Genomic DNA, 22,924 nt, shown 5'->3' with positions numbered 1-22,924 from the left:
TACCTAGAAGCTCAGTACGTAATACAAAAACGTGTTGCGAAGGAGAGTTCTGCTCAATGAAAGATGGTCAAAATATTGTACGTAAATTACACCTAAATAAAGATTCGTGTAAAGGCGGAGGTTTGAGACAAGGTCTAAGTAGACCGGTGGTTTAACAATCGATCTATTATGTGCGCAGTAGAGAGAACTTCGTAACGATAACAGACACTTCACATGGCAGGGACAAGAGAACCAGTTTTCGCGTTTCACCGCATCCCGCTAGTTTTGCTACTGATCATCTGCAACATTTCTATTTTCGTAAATCGAATTATCCAATGTTAATATAATACTTGTGAAACTATTGAAATTTATCAAATGCGTAAATAGATGATCTATTGAAGATGTTTTGAGAGAAAGCGGTGATTTATTATAAACTGGAAGGGGTGATTAGACTTTTGTGCTTTAATCATTGGTTCCTTTTTCGGGTTTAAATTGGGGCAAGTGACCTGTTAGTTAGCACACAACATCTACATGGTATCTGAAAAAAATGTCGTGTGGATAATATATATACAGTATTGGAGTATAGAACTAAGTATGTGCCAAAAAAATATGGTACGGCCCACACCTACATGTTCAGCACAAAAGGTAGCACTATATATCACTGAAAGTTATCTTTTTCAATAGCCGACAGGAGGCTTTGCGCTGCTGCCTCCCCTCCCCCCCCCACACACAAAACCTGTTTCCAGTGGTTTCTCGAATCTGAAAGATTAAATTTTACCCATTATTGACGAAAATATGCGTATCGAGAATATTTATCCGAGATGTCTATAAGGGAGCTTATTACGAATGGCTAACTAAGAAAGAGCCTGTCATGACAATAAAACCTAGGTTACATCGTGTGCCTTTAAATCTAGTTACTCACAGTTAGATCATATAGCATAGAGTTTTATTTACTTTACACAAAAGTTATTTTTATTAATGCCTATACTTGCGATGAAGAACTACACTCAATTACTACAACTAAATATATAGTATTTAGTTGTAGTAATTGAGTTTTAATTTAATATATATATATATATATATAACACAATAAATATTTTGATAGAAGTAAAGCAAAATGAACAAACCGGTTCAGAGCTTAAGCTTCAAATTTATCATAACTTTTATCATAAACGTTTTATTCATATTTTTCCTCGCGTTTTGGAAAAACAAGAAAGCAATTTATGTATTGCTCCACACTTTATTTAACCCTCTGCTGCTCCACATCCGGAGCTCGAAAGTGGATGTCCTATTGGTGGATATTTGTCCTTCTAACGCATTGTCAAAGAGGACACAAAAAATCTATTTGCGCTATCGGCTGTGTCGTTGGACTACTGTGCGTAACCTATGATTGAACTTCGTGCATGACACTGATCTACTACATTAGGCCATTACTTAAATAAACACAAATCACTTTTATCAATTATTGTATGAATCTGATTTCTTGGCCTGGCGGCAGAATGCTTTTATTTCTGCTCCTCTTCATATAACACATACAACTGCAGAAAGGACAGTGTTTAAGTCCGCAACCCGGCCGCTCTCCCTGTGTGTTATAAGCCTGCTATCGCTGGGCCTCCCGACCCACAATCGGTCGATCCCGATGAGACCCTCTCAACACAGGTCAGTATAACCCATAATAATCAGCACCTATTCAACACATAGTTTATTTACTTTATTTAACTTTTAGACTGTTTTCGTATTTTTATTATTAATGTTATCATTCGTAATATTATTTCTTAGAACTATTTGACAGCTATGTACATACTTGATCTTCTTTGGGATTGTTCATTACGGTGTTGTCTTTCAGAGGTCGTTCGGCTTGATAGTTCACAAAGGAAATTTGCGCGATTTTTTCATGGTAATTAAATGATGAATCGAGTAAGCTGATATTCTCAACAGGTGTTTGCACATCCTCTTCTAGATTCATTTCATCACCGTCACTTATTTATAATAATAATAATGATGATGATGATTATTATTATTTTATTATATTACTATATGATCGCTGCTGCTATAAACAACTGAAACGCACCTATGAGTATCGCACATTCTACGTGCCTATTCACACGACAAACCTCATGCCTTCTCACTTCGAATAGTGTTTGTGAAAAAAAAAAAGCGCTTTTGTCTACTTGTTTGATCAAACGTAAACGCCAAACTCGTTAGGACAAGCAGGCGGTCTTGAAATTTCGTAGTTCTTGGTGGTATACTACAGCCGTACAATTAAAGGCTAAAAGGGAAAATAATTTATCAGTTAGAAATTCCAAGAGTTCTCGGTTTCTGCCTGGTTGCCTCCCCACAGGCCTCGTGTATAAGAAGCCCCATGTCATTCTGGCATTAATTGGCAGTTTTACTGTTATATTGATAACGAAGAACTAAACGCGCGATATCATGTTCATTACAGCATTATCATTATCATTATTGAGTTCGAATAGACGTTTTCTACAGTGATAAGTCAGCTTAACGTCAGACATGTTCGTAGGCGTTGACAGCCCCGAAGCTCAACTGCTAATTAGGATCAATCGCTGACCGTCTTACATCATTCTCGAAAGATTCTCACTTCACTTCTACGAAAACCGTGTATAGGAAATGATAGCCAACAGCTTCTGGATGCTCTCGAGGCATGTGCTAGACGAGACGTGTGCTTTTCGAATTTAGGGTTCACGTTGCTACTTGTTCAGGCATGGTAAGGAAAAAGGATCTTCTACACATGGAATGGCGGTTACGCTTCTTCCCTGAGAACTTGCTTATTTTTCTAACATGGCAATGGGTTCAAAGCAACTGATGTTCAGTTCCTCAAAAATGTTTTCACGGCGTGAGACGGTAGTAGTAGTAGTAATATCATTCAAATGCTTTCCCTCCCATGTGCTTTTCTTTCATTTCACTTGGAACTACTTCGTAGTTATTTATCTTTCTGCTAAACGTTTAGATGATATATTATTAACAGGCTCGCAAATATAAAGACATTCGCCTGTAACGAAATCACCTGGATAGATGATGTCGCGTCATCATCTAATGCTAACGCCCGCCAAATTGGCTCGATATCCTCTACTGTACTATGGGCAAAAAGGCTCTACCCTTTTTGCCGGTTCGGAAAGGTCTACATTCCTTCAACTAGGCTAATGCTATTCAAAACGGCAGAATTTGTTGCATTTCTGTACAGTGATCGTGCGGAGAAAGTAATGGAGCAACTTTGGAAGCTGCAGCGAATGTCGTCGAAAAGCACTCAATGATAAGCGACACTCTTTCTCGGTAGATCTTAAATGTATGTGTGCTTTTATGTGAATCATTTCCGTTAAAAATTGCAAAAAAACCATCCGCTGTATCACTAAATTTCAATCCGATCTCATACTCGGCGCCTTACAATAGGCAACGGTTCGATTTCGCCTACCGAAATACAATTGCTGGAGCGGAACATTCAAGCTAACGTCCCGTTGAGCTTTCGAGCAGTCTTCAAATTTTACGTAATACAGCCCTTAGCGGCTACTAATCTAATTACTACTCTTCTACATATGGTGTAGAGCTACAAGCGATCCCGGTATGAGACCGCAAGCTGACGACTAGACTCTGCAAAGGGAAAAGGTAAAAAAACAAATTAAGTGGAAAACGATTACGGCGGTCTCTGGCATGTCATTGGTTGAGCACTAGGTCCACCTAAAAGTAGAACGTTCTTCTGCTAATAGAGTAACAAAACTGCGCAACCGTTCGAGAGTCTCCTCCATGACACGATGTTCTTCATTAAGTATCTGGGTCCGGGTGCGTTCCTCGAGCAGTCGTTGCTGGGTCTGAAGAAAGCAAAATATAAAACAGAATGAGATGAGCAGCGCAATTTTCGTTTGAAATAACATTTGCATTTATTAGAGAAATGCCTACAATGATTATAATATGCAGGCAACACTGTCAAATATACAGTCAATAACGTAATTTGCCAACAATCGGAAACGATTTTAATCGGTGGGCGCGAGGCCTAGAAATAAGATGGCTCTTAAATCTCCCGCTCGAGACTGCACAAATTGTCTTACAAAACGTGGGACAGTTTGCAGAGTCTTTGCCATGTGGACTCTGACGTTGTCGTGGACAAGGGTGACTTTACCTCATTTATCGTGTTTCTCTGTTGGAGGCACTCGTTTACTCAATTTGTATATCACAGGGTCATATATAGACCCTTCTTGACTGCTTCGATCATTTTAAGCAGTTCCAATTGTGTGAAACGATTTAATCGTACTGAGTAAAGATAACATTTGTTTTTTTCGAAATTAATAATTGCCTTAACTTTGGCTTAGGCGTATCTCTCAAAGCTCTTATTCAGTTTTTCGGTGTCACATTAACATGAAGACGTTTCTTACCACTTGTAGCAATGCTTCGCAAAAATCTGGCATTGTGGTTGTGCGTTTCCTGCTTAAGGGTAAAGCGAAAGCCGCGTTTTTCTATGCGCTCCACCTAATTGTTTGGCGCATATCCAAGCTCTGTATTTGTTATGAAATTCCAGAAATTTAACGTGTCTAATAGTAGTCAAACAATCGCTGTTTAGCTTCCCTTTTATCTTTATATGAATTATTTGCCATCGAACGACCTCGGACGATCGACCGCGAGGCGTGGGGCATCCTCCACTTTTAAAATGCCATTACTGAGCTTTGCAAACCACTTCCGAGCAGTCATCTTAGACATGGAATCCACATCGTACACTACACATACCTTTTGCTGCTTGGACAGCCTTTCGACCAAGAAAGGTGAAATAGAGTAGGCATCGAAAACGACCTTTTTAGTTCATTTCTGAAGCCTAAACTCGGTGTTAAATTTACTCTGAATACACAATAAAGCTGCAACAAAAAAGCCCTTTTGAATCGTACATTGAAGAGAACAAACAGAACGAAGCCAGTTGTAGCCAAGGGCATTCTAATAGATGTACCGATTTTCTAAGATGTTTACCAATTTGATACATGAACAGTGAATGAAATCGAATCTACAAAAGATAAATTCTAGATAACATAGGAACGCGAGCCCGTCTCAGCGATTCTAAGCCATACCAATAACTGCACCGTCGCGCAATGTCCGTCATTACTATGGAAGACAAAACGTATTTGGAGTACACTTCCCCCTTATTTTATAATACCCACCTGTTCGTGTTTTTTGAGCAATTCTTCTCGTTCGCTTTTGAGCTTCTCCGCCCGTTGCTCGAGCTCCTCCTTGAATTCCAACTAAATAATAAAGCACACGTGAGATGTAGATGTGAGAATCACTGGATCGCCTACAAATAATCCTCATCAATCGTTTTCTAGTTTTTCGATAGATTCAGCATGTTCAATTGAAGTGATTTGGACTTCGTAAATGTTTACAGATTTCCAAATAAGAGCATCAGTTAAGATCCCGTATAATAATAATAATCTATTTATTTTTGGCCTATTTACCTTCGACTTTCCGTCCGGTATAACAAGCTTTTTTTTCCTTCGGAGACTCTCGAGCCTTCGACGTTCCTCCATTGCAGCCGCGGAAAACTGTGGATTGGCTGTTTTTCGACGACGCCGCTCCTTTCGGCGCTCCAACAATTCGCGATGTCTTAAGCAAGAGATACAAACACGACCTTAACAGTTTGTTTTTCCGCCTACCTTGCAGACATTAAGAACCGTTCTAACTTAAACTAGATGCAGAAATGAATTATACTGAAGTAATTCCGTCATGAATCATCCGTAGCAGAGTTTTGATTCGTCGTCAACCCAGGAAATACCAGATGCGTCAGACATTAGTAAATAAACTACGCAATGAAATCTGATTGATTACGAGTTCCATCTGGCTAATTTAATTACTTGTAAGGATAGGGCAATTTTTAATTTAGTAGCTTACTTGTCACGTGTACAGAGTCCGATGTTTGCGAGAAACCAGGCTTGCTGCTTATGCGTCCTAGCAACTTTTTCAAACATAGCACCTGCACACCTTGGCGGGCTCGCATCATCGGCATCGAACGTTCGAGAAGAAATCTCACACTGGACAGACAACAACGATGGCGAAGCCACAGAAAGCGCTCGCCTACTTGGTGCATCGTCTTCTAAATGTTTAGCCGAAGGCTGCGCTGCCACCTGCGTAAACAAAGGAAACATTTCAGAAAGGAACATTTTCATTGTACGAATGAAAAACGTTTAATTGACGCATCAATCCTCGGAACATTTTTCCAATCACTGACGTCGTTCGTACTTTATCTATATTATTTAGCTCACAATCAATTTGAGATAACTGCACGCCTTAAATTTTAAAGGGTGTAAACGTGCACATACAGTACGGATCATGTCATTCGGCACAACATAGTGTGTACTATACCATAAAAACGACAAACCTTTTGCACAGTGACCGGCGTTGGCACAGAGACAATCTTGCAATTGTTTAACTGTAATGTGTTATTATTATTAATACTATTGTTATTATTGATTCCCCCGTTGAGAGCGTTGCTCAGCGTCGTGTTCAGGTTCGCTAGGCTGGTCAGGTTATTTAGCGGCAGTCCATTTAAATTATTGAGAACCACTGTCCCATTGACAGGAAGACCGTTTACGGTTCCACCAACGCCGATGCCATTGACAACTCCGGTGATGCCGTTCAGGCCGTTTCGGTTACTGACAGCGTTCAGATGTGGTTGAACCGTAACAATGTTGAACTGGCCTGCCTGACTGGGGGGCACCTTGATAATAAACAGTGCCGGTTTAGCGGCCGATGGCAACTTGAGACCAGTAGGTGTGGCAACGATACCTGAAGTGTGCAGGTATTGTTATTGCTACCATTACTGAACTATTCGTTAATTTTAATCCGATATATGTATTAGATGCTAAACTTTTATTCAATACGCATAATCGTGCGGACATCCTGTAAATACTAGTTACTTTTGTTACAATCAACAGTTAAAAAACTCTTCAAAATTTCATTTGAAATTAGCTTAAGCGGCAAGATATTAGCAAAGTATTACCGTAGCTATACCAAACGTCTATGTAAACTTTGGTGTTAGGCGATAAAATCATTTGAATCACTGCAGTAGCCGTTGTTGAAACATACTGCCGTTACGGCATCGTAACATAACATTATTGCGCCTGTCATGAACCTGTTACATAGTTAAATCCGCTATTTATTACAATGACTTGTGCTTCATAAACGGATGTGAAATGAGGACCCTTCAACTGTCGTGAGACTTCTGTTTTGTTTAGACATACTTATTTTCCGGCATCAGGGAGTTATGCTCTTGACATGTCGGGATGACCTTCAGCTAAATCGACGGTGAGCGTATTCTCTGTTACTAATGGTTAAAAGAGGTCCTCCGCGTAGATGCTAATAGAAAATGCCCTTTGCGTACCGTTTGTTGTGGCTTGCTGCTGATGGACGAGGACGTTGGAGTTAATAACAGGAAGCGAAACTGGTTTCGTTGTGGCATCTTGTTTGATAGTGGTCCCAGCGGAAAGGGGGGTTAGAGCCGTGGCAACGCTCGCAGTCGGCGTAGCCGAGCTATCCGACTGAGCTCCGCTGGTATTGATTTTACTACTAAACTTGATTTGGCTGGAGTCTTTTTGACTATCTGGTTCAGGAGCGTTTTTTCTTTTTTTAATAACCACCCTGTCGGCAACAAGTTGAAAGTCATCTTTGGCGGCCTGCGGAGTTTCTTTTGATACCGAAACTGTCGACTGAGCAATGAGCTGCTGAAAGAACGGCCACAAAAATAGATAAAGATGTTAATCATACATACTTTTTACCAAAGTGGTAAGCATTGATTGAAATAATTGATTGACCTTCTATTCCAACGGAACGGCTCGACTTCAGACCTTGCGTGGTCTACGGGTTCACGGAGCCTCCATTGCGCTAAACGTATCGTGCCAATGGCGTCACTATGATGTATTATTAAAAACGCGTTATGTTACCGTAATAATAATCGTTCCGAGTTTGGTATGCCTTCAGTGTTCACAGCCATTGCGTCAAAGAACTATTTCACATTACATTACATTACGACATCCACGATTCGAAAAGCTGTATGTAAAAAATATTATAAGAAACCGCCCACGTCACCTTAGTGGCGAAGAAGTTCCGTTCGCGGCAGTGACCGATCTGGCTTACTCATTGCCAAATAAATAGTGCCCTTTTCTAAACTACAGGACTGAAAATGTCTACTAATTTCTGCGAAGGTCATACCTTTTGAGCAAGGGACTTTGGAAGCGGAATATCTCCATTTACATGTGAGGGAACCTTCATGCTATCCCGGTACACCTCGGACACCTGTAGATTCAGATAAAATGTTCCGTGTTTAGTGTGAGATCTCGATGAGGAATTGGGTTACGATCCTGCAGCACAATGCTACCGAAATCGCTTGGAGATCTACATAGGATCTGTGTTACCCGTGTGTTACGCCGCAGGCTGCTCTGGCGTACGATGATATAAGAACAAATATTCTTCATATCGCCAATCTATGGAAAAATAATAGCTGGCAACAGCTCTTCACGCTACCGCTACTATAAGCTGTCAAAGTTTTACGCATTACATAACAAAATGTATTAGGTAAAGAAGGTAAGGTACTTACATATTTGAGCTGGTAGGCCTTGTTGATGATCTCCTGTTGTATTCGTGATGCCGCTCTAAGTTTCGAGTCTGCAGCAGAAGATCTAGAGACAGTAACATGCACAACGGCAAACCTCGTCAGCTATAAGATATATTTGCTGCGGTACGTCTTAAGATTTAACAGTAATTTGCGTAAGCGCAAATATAATAAATAAGCGAAAATAGGAGTCTATAAATCGAGTTGGAACTATGAAATATCGCAAAGCCATTCCATATAATCGCACAAAATTGAAGTTCTTTTCTGAAAACTACTATTATGATTTTGAAAAGTAATAATTTATATAACAGTATGTGGTTTTCCAACGTGTTTACCCAAGCTGTTCGGCTGTCTCAATAAGCCGATGGTGCTCGCGTATGAGAGATCTCAGCTGCCGCTCGACAGTCTGAAAATACAGGATAACATTATACTAAGACTATTTTACTTGTACGACACTAAAATAGACGATTTCTTACGAGCTATCCTACACATAGGGAATTACACTGTGGCAGCCCTTCCACTTGGGGCATTGTACGATTTCACAAAATTGATTTATAGCCAACAACATAGTAAGATAGAAAATCGCCTCCACATCTTGAAGCACATAACAAGTAGCATGCGCTAATCCACTAAATTAAAAATATTGAATAACAAGTAAAATCCCGCAGATAGAAAACGTCAACCAGATTAGATCAGCCGGATTTAATATTGCTATATCACGATCTGTCAACTAGGAAATCGCTACCGACTTCGAGCTACCTACTTTCAACGAAGCTATACGAAAAATCAATCCAATATGGAGCCTGACGCAACCAGAGATTCGAATTAGTCGCAAAGCGCAATGTTTTTACAAATTAACTTTTGCTTGAATGTTCGTCCGCGATAACGCTAAAATAAGTGTAGAAAAAGACGACTCCGAACGCTTGTCGCACTAACTCGAAAAATTTGGGTTGACCGGGTCCAAAGTAACCGGTTGTTATCGTATAATTTGGTCGAACTGCTTCGTAGTGATTCTCTCGAATACAATATAGACGCACTCTATTATACTTACCATAATAGAACACATTTTCCTCCTGGTTAGCTTTGCTATCTTTCTATGAAGCCATAGTTTTGTTATCATTTAACCGTTCGCTCAAGTTGGTTCGCTCAACATTTACGGCAACTGATCCGACCTAGCAATTACCAATGTTAACATACCAGCCAACAGCCCAGGAAGTTTAGCCATTTCCATCTGAACGCACTCAAATAGGGCACGCAATAGCCCAAGAGCATACCGCTGATAAACTTTACAACACCACTAATTAGATAGCAGTAGCTAGACGAAAAACGTGGCTGAAAGAGGCGCACAATTGAAAAAAGCACAAATTCACGTCAGGTTGCAGTCCACTTCATAAGAAACACGACCAGCATCGGCTATAAATCACAGACTGCCAAACTTCGTAGGCTGGCGGTGCTGCTGCTGCTGTCGTCTTCCACGTTGTAGAGCACTTATTTTATGGGAATTTTTGGCCATCATCACCTGACCTGCGGTAGCAAAGTTGGCAACGGTTTTTTGCGTGCGCGGTTCGTCAGGTAACGAAGAGAGCATGATTATCGCTTGAGCAGAAACAACTGATTTAACCTTCACGATGTATCCAGCAGCAGCTAATGGTCAGTCCAGGTAATCAAACGTAGTGGAGCATTTTTCTCAGAGAAGCCGCGCATAGCGAAAACAGCCGCGTCACCAAAAGTAAAATCACCATTTTGCTACAGTAGCACACAGTCGTTATGTGTGAAGGAGTAAACGTCGTCGTCATTGGGCTTTAGACTGGCCTTGTACAACTGAGAGCCTGAGGAGGTGTTCGAACCCGTATCTAATCTTGGCAACGAGTACCTAGCATCTTCTTCGTACGCCCCGTCGAGAATAATAGTTTCTTCCTCGCAAATCGGAAGGTCTGCCTGCCAACCTTTGCTGCACCGCTGCATAGACAAACTGACACCACACCGAGGAGTTGGCTCTACGAAGAAGAAGACACCCACCCGTTGCCGACCCACCGATGCACGCGGCGTTTTACAGAGAGAAACGAACCACTAGCGGTGCTCCTACCAAGTAAAACTGAAGTCATGATGGAGGCTGAGGACTGGAGGAAAGGGGAAATTGTGTAGGAGTTGAGTTCGCTTGAGTTTTTGGCGAAGATTCTATGTATGTGCGTGTCGCTGCGGGTTGGGGGAAGGCGGAGGGCTCTTTGTGACGTTGTGCGTTTCTCTATATGTTAGTGTGAGTACGTGTCCGTTGGCTTGTGCGCGGGATGATCGAGTTCTCCGAGTGAGCGATCTCAACTAACTCCTCAAAACATAAACAACAATCGAAATAATGGCTGGTGGCCAAGCTCCCAACTTGTTCTGAAATATGAGGCCCGGATTCATAGCCGTCCGGCGATAAGCTGTCGGCAATAGTAGTCTCACGAAATATCAACATAGAGACATCACTCAACGAGGACTTAACATAATATGAAACCGAAAACATACAACGGGTTGGGTAGTAGCCTCGAAAGACAAGGAAAATTACGATACGAACGAATACGACGAGCCTGCTCAAGCTCGTATTTGTTAGAAATAACAAGATTTTTGATTGAAGAAGACTCTGACGTTTCGGCAAACTTTTAAACTATTTGTAACGTCAAGTGCTTTCATGTCGCTTTCCCGAAGAGTTAATTACCGCTGCTTTCGCTGCCTCTGCTGTGGTCCGACGGAGCTGCGTGAAGTGTTGTTTAGAGAACGTACCTCAGTGTCACATCGCTCGGCTGCGCCAAAAAGAAGACGGGCGCTTTAATTAGCAGCGCGCCGAAGGGGAAATACGGCAAAGCAATGGGGCTAGTAGAAATATGGGAATCATCATCGGAGGACGGGCAACGAGGAGAAGAGGAGCGCGCGCAAGCTGTTTTCCGAATAGCTGCGAACGTTGAACGCCGTCCCGAAGCTCCCAACCCCCCTCACCGGCCGCCAGAGCTCCTGTCCTGTTTCTCTCTATGCAAACCAACAACTACATTTCATAATGCACCTGCACTACAGCACTCTCATTGAACGTCTTGCAGCTCCTACGGTATAATGCTGCTACGGTAGCGATAAAACGCAGCATAAAGTTGGGCCTTAATTTTTTGTTCACATGTGCTGACTGCTTCGTTACTTCGTTGGCAAGAAGGGTTGAAAAAGGCGTACAGAGACCGAAGCGCAGCGTAAAGCAGTACAGCCATTTGGCGGCAGCGGCGGCAACGACTACGACGGCGGCAGCAGCAGGCGCAGCGCTACACCCACTACTCCGCGTGCCGATCTCCAGCTTCCCGAAGCCCTTTCGCTCCAATGTGAGGAGCAGCAGCAGCAGCAGCTTCGAGTGGACCCCGACGGTAGCGGCACTAACAGCAGCGGCTCTAACTCTGCTCGAACAACTAATGCCCTCCAACTCAAAACTCTCTAACTTTTCCCCCGCTGCGTTCATTTGTTGGCCCATTGTTATATCTTCGAATGGCACCGCCACCATCGTGCCCTCCTCCTTCGCGGCAGCGGCAGCAATACCAGCGGCCGGCAACAGAAGGCCAGCGTGCGGACAGGCCGACACCGGGCTTCTGTTTTGCACCGTGGAACGCTTTCTCTTAGTAGTCGCTGGCGATCTACTGGACTTCGTTCGTACGTGTGTTTGGCGTATATGGCCTGGCTTCGGTTTATCTATGTGTGCGTGTGTGCTTAGCAGCACGCTTTCAGCACCTTCCCGAAATGAGCTAGCTAGTTAGATTAGCAGAAGCTACACGGCAGATAAGCCTCCGACCGTGTCTGGGGTTACGTGTCTGGCTAAACACACACACACCAGTCACCGGCGCCGCTCGCAATTTGATTGCGATTAAATAAAAAGGGCGAAGAGACTGGCGCACACAGAACATAGCACGGACGGAGGGTGAGAGTGCGTTAATATATCTTTACGTGCTAACACAGCACAACCTGCTACACAGCCCTGCTACTTGTGGTCCTGCTGTTACTGCTACTGCTGCTGCTGCTGCTGCTGCTGCTGCTCCTGCTGCAAGCAATCAACTGAGGTGAACAACAGAGGGAGGAGAAACAAAAAACTGAGACGAAGAAGCCGTCACAGAAAACGATATGCCACTTATAACTGAGCTCAAAAGGGACATGGGAACTCCAGACACCTGCTGTCGAAGAGACAATCGAACGTTGTTTTCATCACATACACATACGCGCACCCACGCACAGATCTCACACAGATTTAGGCAGGCCTTCTAGTTGCTATTGTCAATATGATTACTATTAATATGATATTGGTATTAATTCCAGTAATACTAGTCTATTGCAAGAAGAGTTTTCCATAATATGCTGTCGAAAACGGGACCAGCCGGGCAACCTATGGCGGATGCAGTTGCCAGCCTCAAAGCTGAGGCGAGTACACAATCACAGGCATGACGGAACCCAAAAAAATCTACTTGAACTCGGCGTCCATTCGCGCAGTTGACATCCGTTCGATCTATATCGCCCCGTTTACTAGACACAAGTTGCTGTTAATGCTGCTTCTGAAGTTAGCCTGTCGGGCGAATGTCTGAACGTCGCACCACAGAACAGCCAAATGTTAGATTTATTTTATGCCGCCCGACTTGTGGTCCGACGAATCAGTCAATGTGTATACCTTCCTTCTGCAGTTAAACAGCGTCCGATTTAAACAAAAACTATTACAAATGGCGCTGAAACCTCGACCAAGCTAGCTAGCGAAAGAAAAACCATTATTTTCGACAAAATAATCTGTAGGTTAGCCTTTCGCATCCGCTCCGAAACTAACAAACCCATAGTTGATCACAAGCACAGACAAAGTGCTAGATGAACACGGTACATGTAATTACATTCCCACAGCGCCGTTTAACTGAGTTGTCTTAGGGAGGAATCATCATGACGAAAAATTACTTACCAACATCTCGGGCGATGCACACAGTAGACGGCACTCCATTGCGGTTCGTGTAAAAAACGACTGCTATTACTATTGATATTAATCGTCGACAATGAACAAGAACTCCGTTAATAGTGATGAGCGATAGGTTCACGCAGTACTCAGCTGAAATGGTTGGAGCAAGACACGCTGAGACAGTCGTGATTGAAAGATACTGCGGCCACCGCGGTTACTGCTCAACTGTTTTTGGTCAATTAGGTGTCAAGCAAGTTGTTGTCACCCCCCTAAGTCATCACTTTCTTTTCATGTACTTGGAGGTAGTACGCTTGTCTAATACGCGTACCTCAATGACGATTCACATTGACTAGACAAACGATAGGGCAAATTCGTCAACAACATTCGCTATCAGTATCGCTCATTATCCGACAGAGTAACACGTACAGAGGTAGTTTCAGGTGGACCATACGCGGTCTTGCAGCAGAGAGTTTCTTCCTCGTAGTCTCCGTTTTGGTTTAAGAGCGACTACCATAATTGTTGTTAGTACTCCAGCTGAGTTAGGAAACAAGTTAACCAGTTTCTCTATCGCCTTGACGAGAGTTCGTCAGCTCTCCGGCGGCATCTTGTGGCATGGTAAATTTCACATATTCACCTCACAGTAGTTTTATCAGCTCATTTTCTGCCGCTGGACAAACTCACTTGACCAAGTAGTAAAAGATGAGTGGACACGAAAATACGAGTTTTGTTGTTTGTTCGTGCTGGGTTGCTGCTGCTGCTGCTGCTGCTGCTGCTGCTGCTGCTGCTGCTGCTGCTGCTGCTGCTACCGAGCTTTCAGCACACTCCACCACTACCAGCCGCACTGCTGCTACGACGGCTGACTACTGATCACACATACGCACGATCACACACACGCACGCACACGCACACACACACACACACACAAACACATAGACACTGCAACTAGCGCACCGCCGTCCCTGCCGCCGCAGCTGCACCATACGCACTCTACGGGAGCAACTGAGACGAGGTACAGCGCTGCCCAGGCAGACACGAACCAACAACACCCAGACACACACACAAAGCCATCATAGGACCAGCAGCACTGGTAGCGACACCAACAGGCGCTCTCTCTGAGCGTGTACGACAGCGCGGCCACAAACTCTAATGGCTTTCACATTGAACAAAATCGCTGCTACCTAGCGTCGCTGTAGAACGAGGCAGACCACAGAAAACGATGACAACAACCCAGAAACTGAGGAGTATAGAACTTTGTTCGCTTTATTCTCTAGCCGTAGTTTTGTGCTTTGGTAAGTAACGTCAGCACTGTAGTATTCTTGGCTTCACGCTGAATTTAACAGTTAAATGTCTTTTTCTGTATCCGTTCGTCCGACAGTTCGACCTGCGTCTCTGTCCGCGTGTGGGGTTGTGTATATCTGTCCCCCCCTCTCCCCCTCCCTCTCTTTCCTTCTTCGATCTCTCTGAATTCCAGTGGTCTGGCTCATGCGGGACGGTGTGCCATAAAAGCCGTCTAGCGCGCTTGGTCCTGACCGTCTCTTCGCTTGCCTCACTGCATCCGTACTTGCGCACTTTGACGTCTCCTAATGCGCATTTTCTAACATACCAGAACGGCAAAGCAGTAGACACCGACAAGTTCACTCTATTATAACTACGAGGCAGACACACACATAGATACGCGCTTAATACTGCAATTTCAAATCTTCCGTGGAATCCAATACCAGTATAGGGCTAGGTCGGCTGCGCTACTAGACGCCGTGTCCTAATCCTAAACCTGCCTGTACCTCCACTCTTCGAGCGTTCTTTATGTGTCAGCCTGGCAGGCTGTTTGTGCATAGCAGAACTGCACTCGCTTGGACTCTGCGCTGTCAGACAGCTGCCGTAATTGTCTATAGGGATATGGATGCATTCGTCTAGCACGCCTCTCTCCCAGCTGGTCCGACACCGTCTTCTGACTGTGGGTCTTTGCTAGGTACCTAGTGTGTACGCCTATGTGACCGTCTATCTAACTCCCTGCCTAGACGCGTGCGTGTGCAGATGTGATTGCTAACGCCTGACCCAATGTCATCCTTCTCGGCAAACGTGATCTATTTCGGCTTTGCCTGGAAGTTCTGTGTGGAAGTTACGTGTGAGTTTGCTCTGTGTGTGTATGTGGGCGTGTGTGCGAGTGTGTGTGAATGTATGTGTGTGTGTGTGTGTGTGTGTGTGTGTGTGTGTGTGTGTGTGTTTATGGCTATAAAGGTAGCAATCTAGCAAAACACCATACAAGTTTATCTAGACAAAGCTGAATTGTAGTTAGTTCGTATAGGCGAATGTTCTGTACGACTGTGTGGGCTCTTTACTGTACTGTAACTTCCCCTATTGGTCCACTCGCGCTGCAGTATAGTTCACGTACAAAGTGATTTAACAGCGTGGATGTGTGATTTAGAACTATGATGAATCTAATTCTCTTCGTGCGGGTGTACGGTAGTGTTTTGAAGTGCCGAAAAATGAGGTGTACTCTCACCCACAGGCAACACACTCACGTTGGTACACAATCAAACGCATTAAACCAAGACCGTCATTAGTTCGACGTCTGACTGCACAACTATACGCTACCAGCTCAGGCCTATTGTAGCCTGTCGCGGCTGTAGCGGCCCTGGTCGACGAGAGAGCGACAAGATGTATTTCGCCAACGAACCAGAAGAGGGCGCCAGCAGTGTCTATCTCGGCAAGATACAGCACTCTACCATAACGAAAAAGATACAATGCAATTTGGAAATGACAAGCGCAGTTTTATAACAGAATGTCTTATTAATCATAGATCTACTGAGATTCCTGCCAGTGACACATAATACACAACCTGTGTAAATAAATAAAGTTATTTTTATATATCTATTGAGAAACTAGGTACAACATTGACGAAATAAGGCAGAGAAGCGTTGAACTACATGTTTCAGTTGTTACTGCCGCCTTTAAAGGGGCTTGCAATGCGCTCTGTTAGTGGGAGGATGTTATGCGGATGGCTCTAGGTTTATTAGAATTTATTAGAGAATCGAACAGATTCTCGTTAGCAACCTATCAAAGTTATCCGACAGTTATTCGTTACACAGCTGATATCAAGAGCGAGCCAAAGTAAGCGGAATCAATAGATTGTCGCACAAGTTAGCATCGTCTGGGTAATGTAATATATACATATGTTTTAAGGCGGAAACCACGATGGCAATGTTCAGTTATCTAATAAGATGTATGCGCTCCTCTAAAGAAGGCCGGTGCAACTATGCGTTCATTTGATGACTCCAGCTGATTTAGAACAGTTCGTTCGAAGCCATGCAGCCATCTATTGTAGAACCAGCTGATTGACAGGGTTGTAGCGTGGGGAATAGAAGTGGTTTTCCGACTGATCATTTAGAAGGGAAATGCTGCACGGCCATCAACGCCCATTAGAGTTACTGTAGTGGCCTTTGTTTATTTTAGTACATGGTGGTACATGCAGCCGTGACATGTTAAAAGAGCGTAGCATTATAACCTAAGAGAGTATGACGCTAAAAAATTATGAAGGTGGTATGACTAACATACGATGTGCTCCAGCGTTAGGTCCCATGATCACTGATTGAAGAGGTAAGAAAAAAAACTCGAAATAAATTTGAAAATGTCTCAAATCGGTAGTCTAAATTAAAGCGAACAAGGAAAGTATATTTTTTCCATGTTCGAAAAAATCATTAGTACAACGCGATTGCTCCTATAAGTAACATATATGACTGCCCTACAAAAACTTCTCTTCGTCTCAGATTTGCAATTGCGAATGGTTCACGCAGAAAAGTGAAAATGCCCCATCTCTGATAGCTAAAGGAAATGTCCCAAATGTGTGCGGACGCCCTCGGTTGCGCAAACAAAGCTACATTATACGGAACTGTCAATAGTTCGTATGCACTAGATGGAGAAGATTGCTTACAGATATTAAACATTTGCATTTTGCTGCCTCCTGACAGTTTGCGAAGCATCCATAGTTCAAGTTTTTTTTTTTTTGTCTTAAGCCAGTTCATTTGTTTCAAAAATGTGGGATGCATTTAACCTAGAAGACATCAGGGATCTCGCATATTTTTCCAGTTTACGATGTATCTAGCCGCTCAAGATGTGCACCATGTTAGTAAAAGTATTTAGCCCTATGAGAGACTAGCTAAATATTGAAGACAATTATGCTAATCTTCGAAACAACATTTTTCTTTCATTTTTATAGAAATACATATTAAGGTAGTGACGTATGTTTGAAATTTGAAGGAAGGGAATTTTCAAAAACTTCCTATAAAAGTCACTATATGTGGTTTAAAACCCGACGGGTGCCTGATTTTTTTTCAGAAAAACTTTAATGTTATTTGAGATGCACCCAAAAATCTTAAAACTTTAATTAATTTCTCAGAAGGTTGTTTAACATACTAAACACTACTTAGGACGCCTCCATACGAATTCCCTGTTTTTGTGTTGTGATTGATTATATTAAGATTATTTGAAATGCTTGATGACAGATTCGTCTTTTTTTTCATGTTTTCATTGCTTTATAATCTCATTTTTGTATAATCATCACTGTCACCGTCTCTAACCGTTCATCATCCAAAATGTGTGGTATTTCTTAGCAGAAAAGAAAGACTGATTTGTAAATCATGTTCGCTTCAACGTTCACGCCCGAATCGCAGAAGTTCATATTGCAGCTTAATCTCGACCAGAAAGCTGTTAAGGAGATGCTTCGATGTAAGTAGATACATATGTTCTAGGTTGATGCTGATAGGTGAAATTATTTATGAAGGATTTTTTAAGTTTTCACTAATAGTAGATTGTCGAAAAAGTGTTTATCGTTCCTGAGCAAAAATAGGCGCGAAAAAAATCTTGATATTGTTAAGCTAGATACGCGCTACTTTGATGAATGGCCTTCTACCGTTTTTCTGCTAATACCATAATCCTCATCACTGCAAAACTTACAAGTTTTCTATGCGATAAAATATTCTTGCACTTTATATTGAAATTAAATTTCTACCATAAAGTGAGTTCAGTAGAGAATGAAACAGATGGTAGTTTGATGATCCAGGTTTTAGACCACATGGCAAATACATTAAAGTTTTCCATCCAAGTTCTCTCAATGTTTGCCGGGAAGGTAAAGATGTATGTGGTTCGGCATTGTCATAGTGGATGACAACGACACCTTTTCTGTCTACTAGTTCCTGTCGATTTTTTTCGATGGTTTGTTGTAGTTTTCTTAGTTGCAGAAAATAAAAGTTCGAATCGATCGTTTTGCTAGACGGCAGTGATTCATGATACACGACAAAGTATATAGAATGACCTTCTTTGGCGTCAACCTGGACTTTGCCATAAATTCTAAAGCATATTCTTTTATTTTTTTTTATTTGCACATACTTATCGTAGGTGTCCCACATTTTATTTTCTGTAATCTACCGTTTTAGAAATGGCTCGATTTTACTATGCTTCTATAGCGTTTCGCAGATGGATTGATCATAAAATAGATTACTTTACGTTAATTCGTGTAGCACTCAGGTATCAAGCTTCTTTCAGCTAGATTTTTTCAAATGTTTTAAAAGAGTTTGGTGGTGAATGTTTGCGATATCGTGGCTACTCACGTGCCAGTCCTGCTTAATTTCCCTCAACTTTTTTTCAGAATTGACGAACTCTATCAAGAGCATCTTGTGCATCGAAATTTTCAGGACGAAAACGACAGAACCATCTCTGGGCCATTTTTTTCGATAAGGCGTCATATAAAGCGCAATTTTTTTACGGTACTGGACAGCATCTGTGCTGTCATCGTTAGAAAATCGTGAAATATAATGCATTTTCTTGCAAAAATTTTACTGATCTTCAAGGCGCTCTATTTTAGATCTGAATACAAATGTCCAAACAACTTTAGCCCACCTTCTATTGCCGAATTGCAGCTTTCCAATGGCAACACGCTAATCCGACAGACTCACCTTATTTGAGCTATGTTACTTTGAAGCCATTAAACCAGAAAAACGGTCAATACCTTTATAACAACTCGACTGACCGACAGATTTAACTATTTTAGATAAAAACAAAATGGCTGATTATATCGTATAATTTTATTGACAACAAAAATTACTCCTAAACCCTCTACGACAAATAAGTAACCGTGCTTTTACTTTGGGGAGAAATATCTCGTACAGAATGTTGACTAATACTTTTATTTCTGTTACTTTTGGTTTCATTAGCTCTTCCTTACGCCCATTTGCGATCTGTATCGTTACCATTAGAGCTTCGTGGAAAAGCGAGTTATTATGCCGAAATGGTCGAAATCGCCCGACATCAATCGTGTCCACACTACGGTCGATATACTTACCCAAGTGAGTGCCATAACCGTTTTGGATTGAAAAACACAGATTTGAAGTAATTGATTTCTCTTATTGTAAACTATTATAATCGGCATCATTATCTATAGTGACGTTAAATTTTACAACTAATAGGTAGACTGATCCAGTTAGAAGCATATATTACATAAAATATCACAATAACGCATTACCGGCCTTGTCTTCACAGTAGACCCTGTAGTACCCTTATATACAGTGATATACAGGGCTCTATGAGATAACTGATATCCAAGAGACTACCCTAAAATATAACTTAAATATACAGGTTTAGAATCCGCAGTGATTTCTGCTGTAAAACAGCTGACTTGATTCATCTCAAAGATCTCTTGCCCATTTTCACGAGACCGACGGTTATCGCATTCTGTCTGCTCGAGCGTTGTTTATAGGAGAGACTGCATTACATTTATCCGTTGTAACTCTTTCCTTGTCATTTTTTCATAGGCAACACGTCTAACGAGTGCAATATAGAAATCAGTGCCTGCGTTCGTTTGGAGAATCCGGAAGAATTTTACGAGGCAAACGGGCTGAGCCTTACCCAGGGTACGGAGAAAATCGTTCTCATAGCCATCAAACAACTGTCTACTAAAATGCGACACGCAAATGTGTGAGACATTCTTTTTTCTTCACATCCTAGAAAATAGCTAGCCATGACGCCGCAATACAATTTCCGTTGCGATTTACATGAAAAGGGCAACGGCATGAGTCGATCCTTATTTGAATAGCGAATCGCTTGTTTCCAATGCATCTGTTTGTTTGCTTCGTTGAGAAAATAGCTTTCCTATTCGTGTCCAAATACGGAGCTTTGAAGCTGACTTTCTTGCTTCAGGATTGTTATGCTAAGCGTTATATAAGCACACATATCTGACTTGTTTCAGGTGATGGAAGTATGCTCGACAGAGCTCTTGAATTGGAAGCATCGCTAAGCGAAGCAACAGTCAAGTGTGATATCACCTTACACTCTGTTCAGGGTAAGCTGTCATTATATGCTTTCAACTTGATTTTTGTATGTAAGAGCTTACTTTTACGTGTTTTACCTAAGTCACATCAAAGAAACAAAACTAATTTACGTTTTGAACACATTCGCTATCAATTACATCTACATATCTTTTACATAATTAAACACCAATCGTGTCGCTAAATGTGGTAAAAACTGGCATTTTTTTCAATATGTATCAGATTGAAATAGACCAGAGGTTCCGCCAGCTACACATTAATATTACATTCATCATATATTGTGCCATTCTAAGTAGCTTTTTAATGAAATGTGAGAAATCTCAGTCTAAATTAATTATGGTGATATATGTGAGACGAGTTTTTGTACATCTGTTCATGCGACTACTGCTATCGCATATTACTCATGTCGTAATTGTATAAAATGCGTTGCAGCTATGAACTCCTTTTATGCAGACTATAAGAATGGACTCCTCGATATATCATTTCGACAAGCAATACTAGGAAATCCACCTGACCAACAAAACAGGGTTTGTATCAGCACATGCATCTCTTTTTGCAGTGTCACCATTGACTATACAGAGAACGTGTTAGATCACCCTACCTGAAAAGGTTTTAGATTTTGCATACTAATAGGCCGATAAGCAAATGCTTTATTTGCTAGAATCAGTTGCTACCGATAATGTCGTACTGCAGACACGTAGTTTTGTCATGAAATAAACTAGAGTAATAAAAGGATTACTTTTATAATCGCGCATTTCAGGAAGCGGGTCAGCCGCGTTACTCTGTCAAAGTTGGTCTCAATGATCGAATATTCGCTGCAGAAAAGGACCGACTTATGGCTTTAGAAAAAACAGCAGCTGAAAGGAAGCAGAGTGGACATTAAATCTATGAATCATTTATCAATCTTCAAATATTTGTATGGTCGCGTGTTTAGTTTAGTGAAATATATATGTACATAGCGCATGATGCTCCGTTTCATGTTGGAAAGGAATGCATGCTCCACTACAACTTCTACACATTAATTGTACGGTAGCCTAGATTTCCAGGCAAAAGTAAGGTTCCGAGTTAGGTATGATTTTTCACACACAAATAACCTGTGGAGAACAATCGAAAGCTTGCGGAATATATGTAATGACAACCGTTAGAAATAAAAAAACACAAAACTGACAAAAAGTAAATTCTAGAATTCTTTAAGTGATGCCCTGTGGACGCCGAGTGTAAACGTATTTCCAGATCCTGATTGACAAATTGGTCGGAAATAAGCAAAAACATCAACGAGAATTTTTTTTACAATAAGTGAACTAAAAGATCTCAGTTTATAGTATACTTCTCATTTTTGGAAAGTTTATAGTATAGTTTTCATTATTGGAAATAACCTCAGATGCTTATCTCTAATGTACAATTTGGTTTTGTTGACTATGAAGCAAAGCTAAAAGTAACGATTGGATCTCGTATTAAATCAGGACATAGATCTAATGTTAAGTTGATGAATATAAAAGAAAAGTCCGATACACTCGCATGAACTTATTTTTCTAGACCTAGATATCATTGAGTCGCACTAAACTTATTGGCAATTTGAGTTGTAAGATTTATTATAATGGAAATATATGTATCATGGAGAACTCAAGAATTATTGCCTGTCCCTTTGTAGGAAAACGTATGGGAATGACTTTTTAACTTATAAAGAAAATAAAACATAACGTTTACATTAATTTATTTTTTCAATCGATAATCTTCATAATCATATCTAATATTTTCGAGATTTCTATTACACTTCAAAAATTTGCAACACCATATAATATTACATATACAACAATATTCTGCAAAAATATACATGTAATAATAATATATATTAAAAAAATGCATAATGTACCGTATAATTATAAGAATTTCATGAGAATAATGGTAGTATCTAATAATAGTAATAATCATAGTTGTTACAATGGTAATATTTAGGGTACAATGATTGTTAGGTTCTAATATAAGGTCTAAGGCAATAATGAAAATTTTTAATATCCAGATTAGTATAACATTACCATTATTAGTGGTATGGTAACCATATTGTAAATTATCTTAGTGTTTTCTCTTAGAATC

The 22,924-nt window shown here is 41.3% G+C and overlaps 2 protein-coding genes across 20 annotated transcripts; one reads left to right on the top strand and one right to left on the bottom strand.

Moving 5' to 3' along the window:
• Nucleotides 1–1,117: 1,117 nt before the first annotated feature.
• On the bottom strand, nt 1,118–16,175 carry LOC111243811 (uncharacterized). 7 transcript variants are annotated; one of them, XM_086978580.1, is made up of 11 exons: nt 16,034–16,175; nt 9,627–10,657; nt 8,911–8,981; nt 8,561–8,642; nt 8,176–8,259; nt 7,349–7,688; nt 6,347–6,753; nt 5,860–6,092; nt 5,427–5,574; nt 5,136–5,216; nt 1,118–3,803 (listed from the first exon to the last, which is right to left on the bottom strand). In XM_086978580.1, the coding sequence occupies exons 2-11, from the start codon at nt 9,693–9,695 to the stop codon at nt 3,663–3,665; spliced, it is 1,656 nt and encodes a 551-aa protein (XP_086834706.1). In that variant the 5' UTR covers nt 9,696–10,657; nt 16,034–16,175; the 3' UTR covers nt 1,118–3,662. The 7 variants fall into 7 exon arrangements, with proteins under 7 accessions (XP_086834706.1, XP_086834708.1, XP_022645676.1 ...); XM_086978582.1 differs by lacking the exon at nt 9,627–10,657 and having other exon boundaries at nt 16,034–16,174; XM_022789941.2 differs by lacking the exons at nt 9,627–10,657; nt 16,034–16,175 and adding an exon at nt 13,518–13,658.
• Nucleotides 12,677–22,555, top strand: LOC111243816 (uncharacterized). Of its 13 annotated transcripts, none has more exons than XM_086978593.1 (7): nt 12,677–12,831; nt 18,125–18,236; nt 19,721–19,852; nt 20,318–20,416; nt 20,752–20,844; nt 21,263–21,357; nt 21,591–22,555. In XM_086978593.1, exons 2-7 carry the CDS (start codon nt 18,149–18,151, stop codon nt 21,711–21,713), a joined length of 630 nt encoding a protein of 209 aa, XP_086834719.1. In that variant the 5' UTR covers nt 12,677–12,831; nt 18,125–18,148; the 3' UTR covers nt 21,714–22,555. The 13 variants fall into 13 exon arrangements, with proteins under 13 accessions (XP_086834719.1, XP_022645697.1, XP_022645695.1 ...); XM_022789962.2 differs by lacking the exon at nt 12,677–12,831 and adding an exon at nt 12,867–12,997; XM_022789960.2 differs by lacking the exon at nt 12,677–12,831 and adding an exon at nt 14,662–14,800.
• Nucleotides 22,556–22,924: the final 369 nt, after the last annotated feature.

Source organism: Varroa destructor, unplaced genomic scaffold (genome assembly GCF_002443255.2).
Source record: "Varroa destructor unplaced genomic scaffold, Vdes_3.0 BEIS01000002.1, whole genome shotgun sequence".
Taxonomy (NCBI): Eukaryota; Metazoa; Arthropoda; class Arachnida; order Mesostigmata; family Varroidae; genus Varroa; species Varroa destructor.
This window is presented reverse-complemented; position numbering and strand designations above follow the sequence as displayed.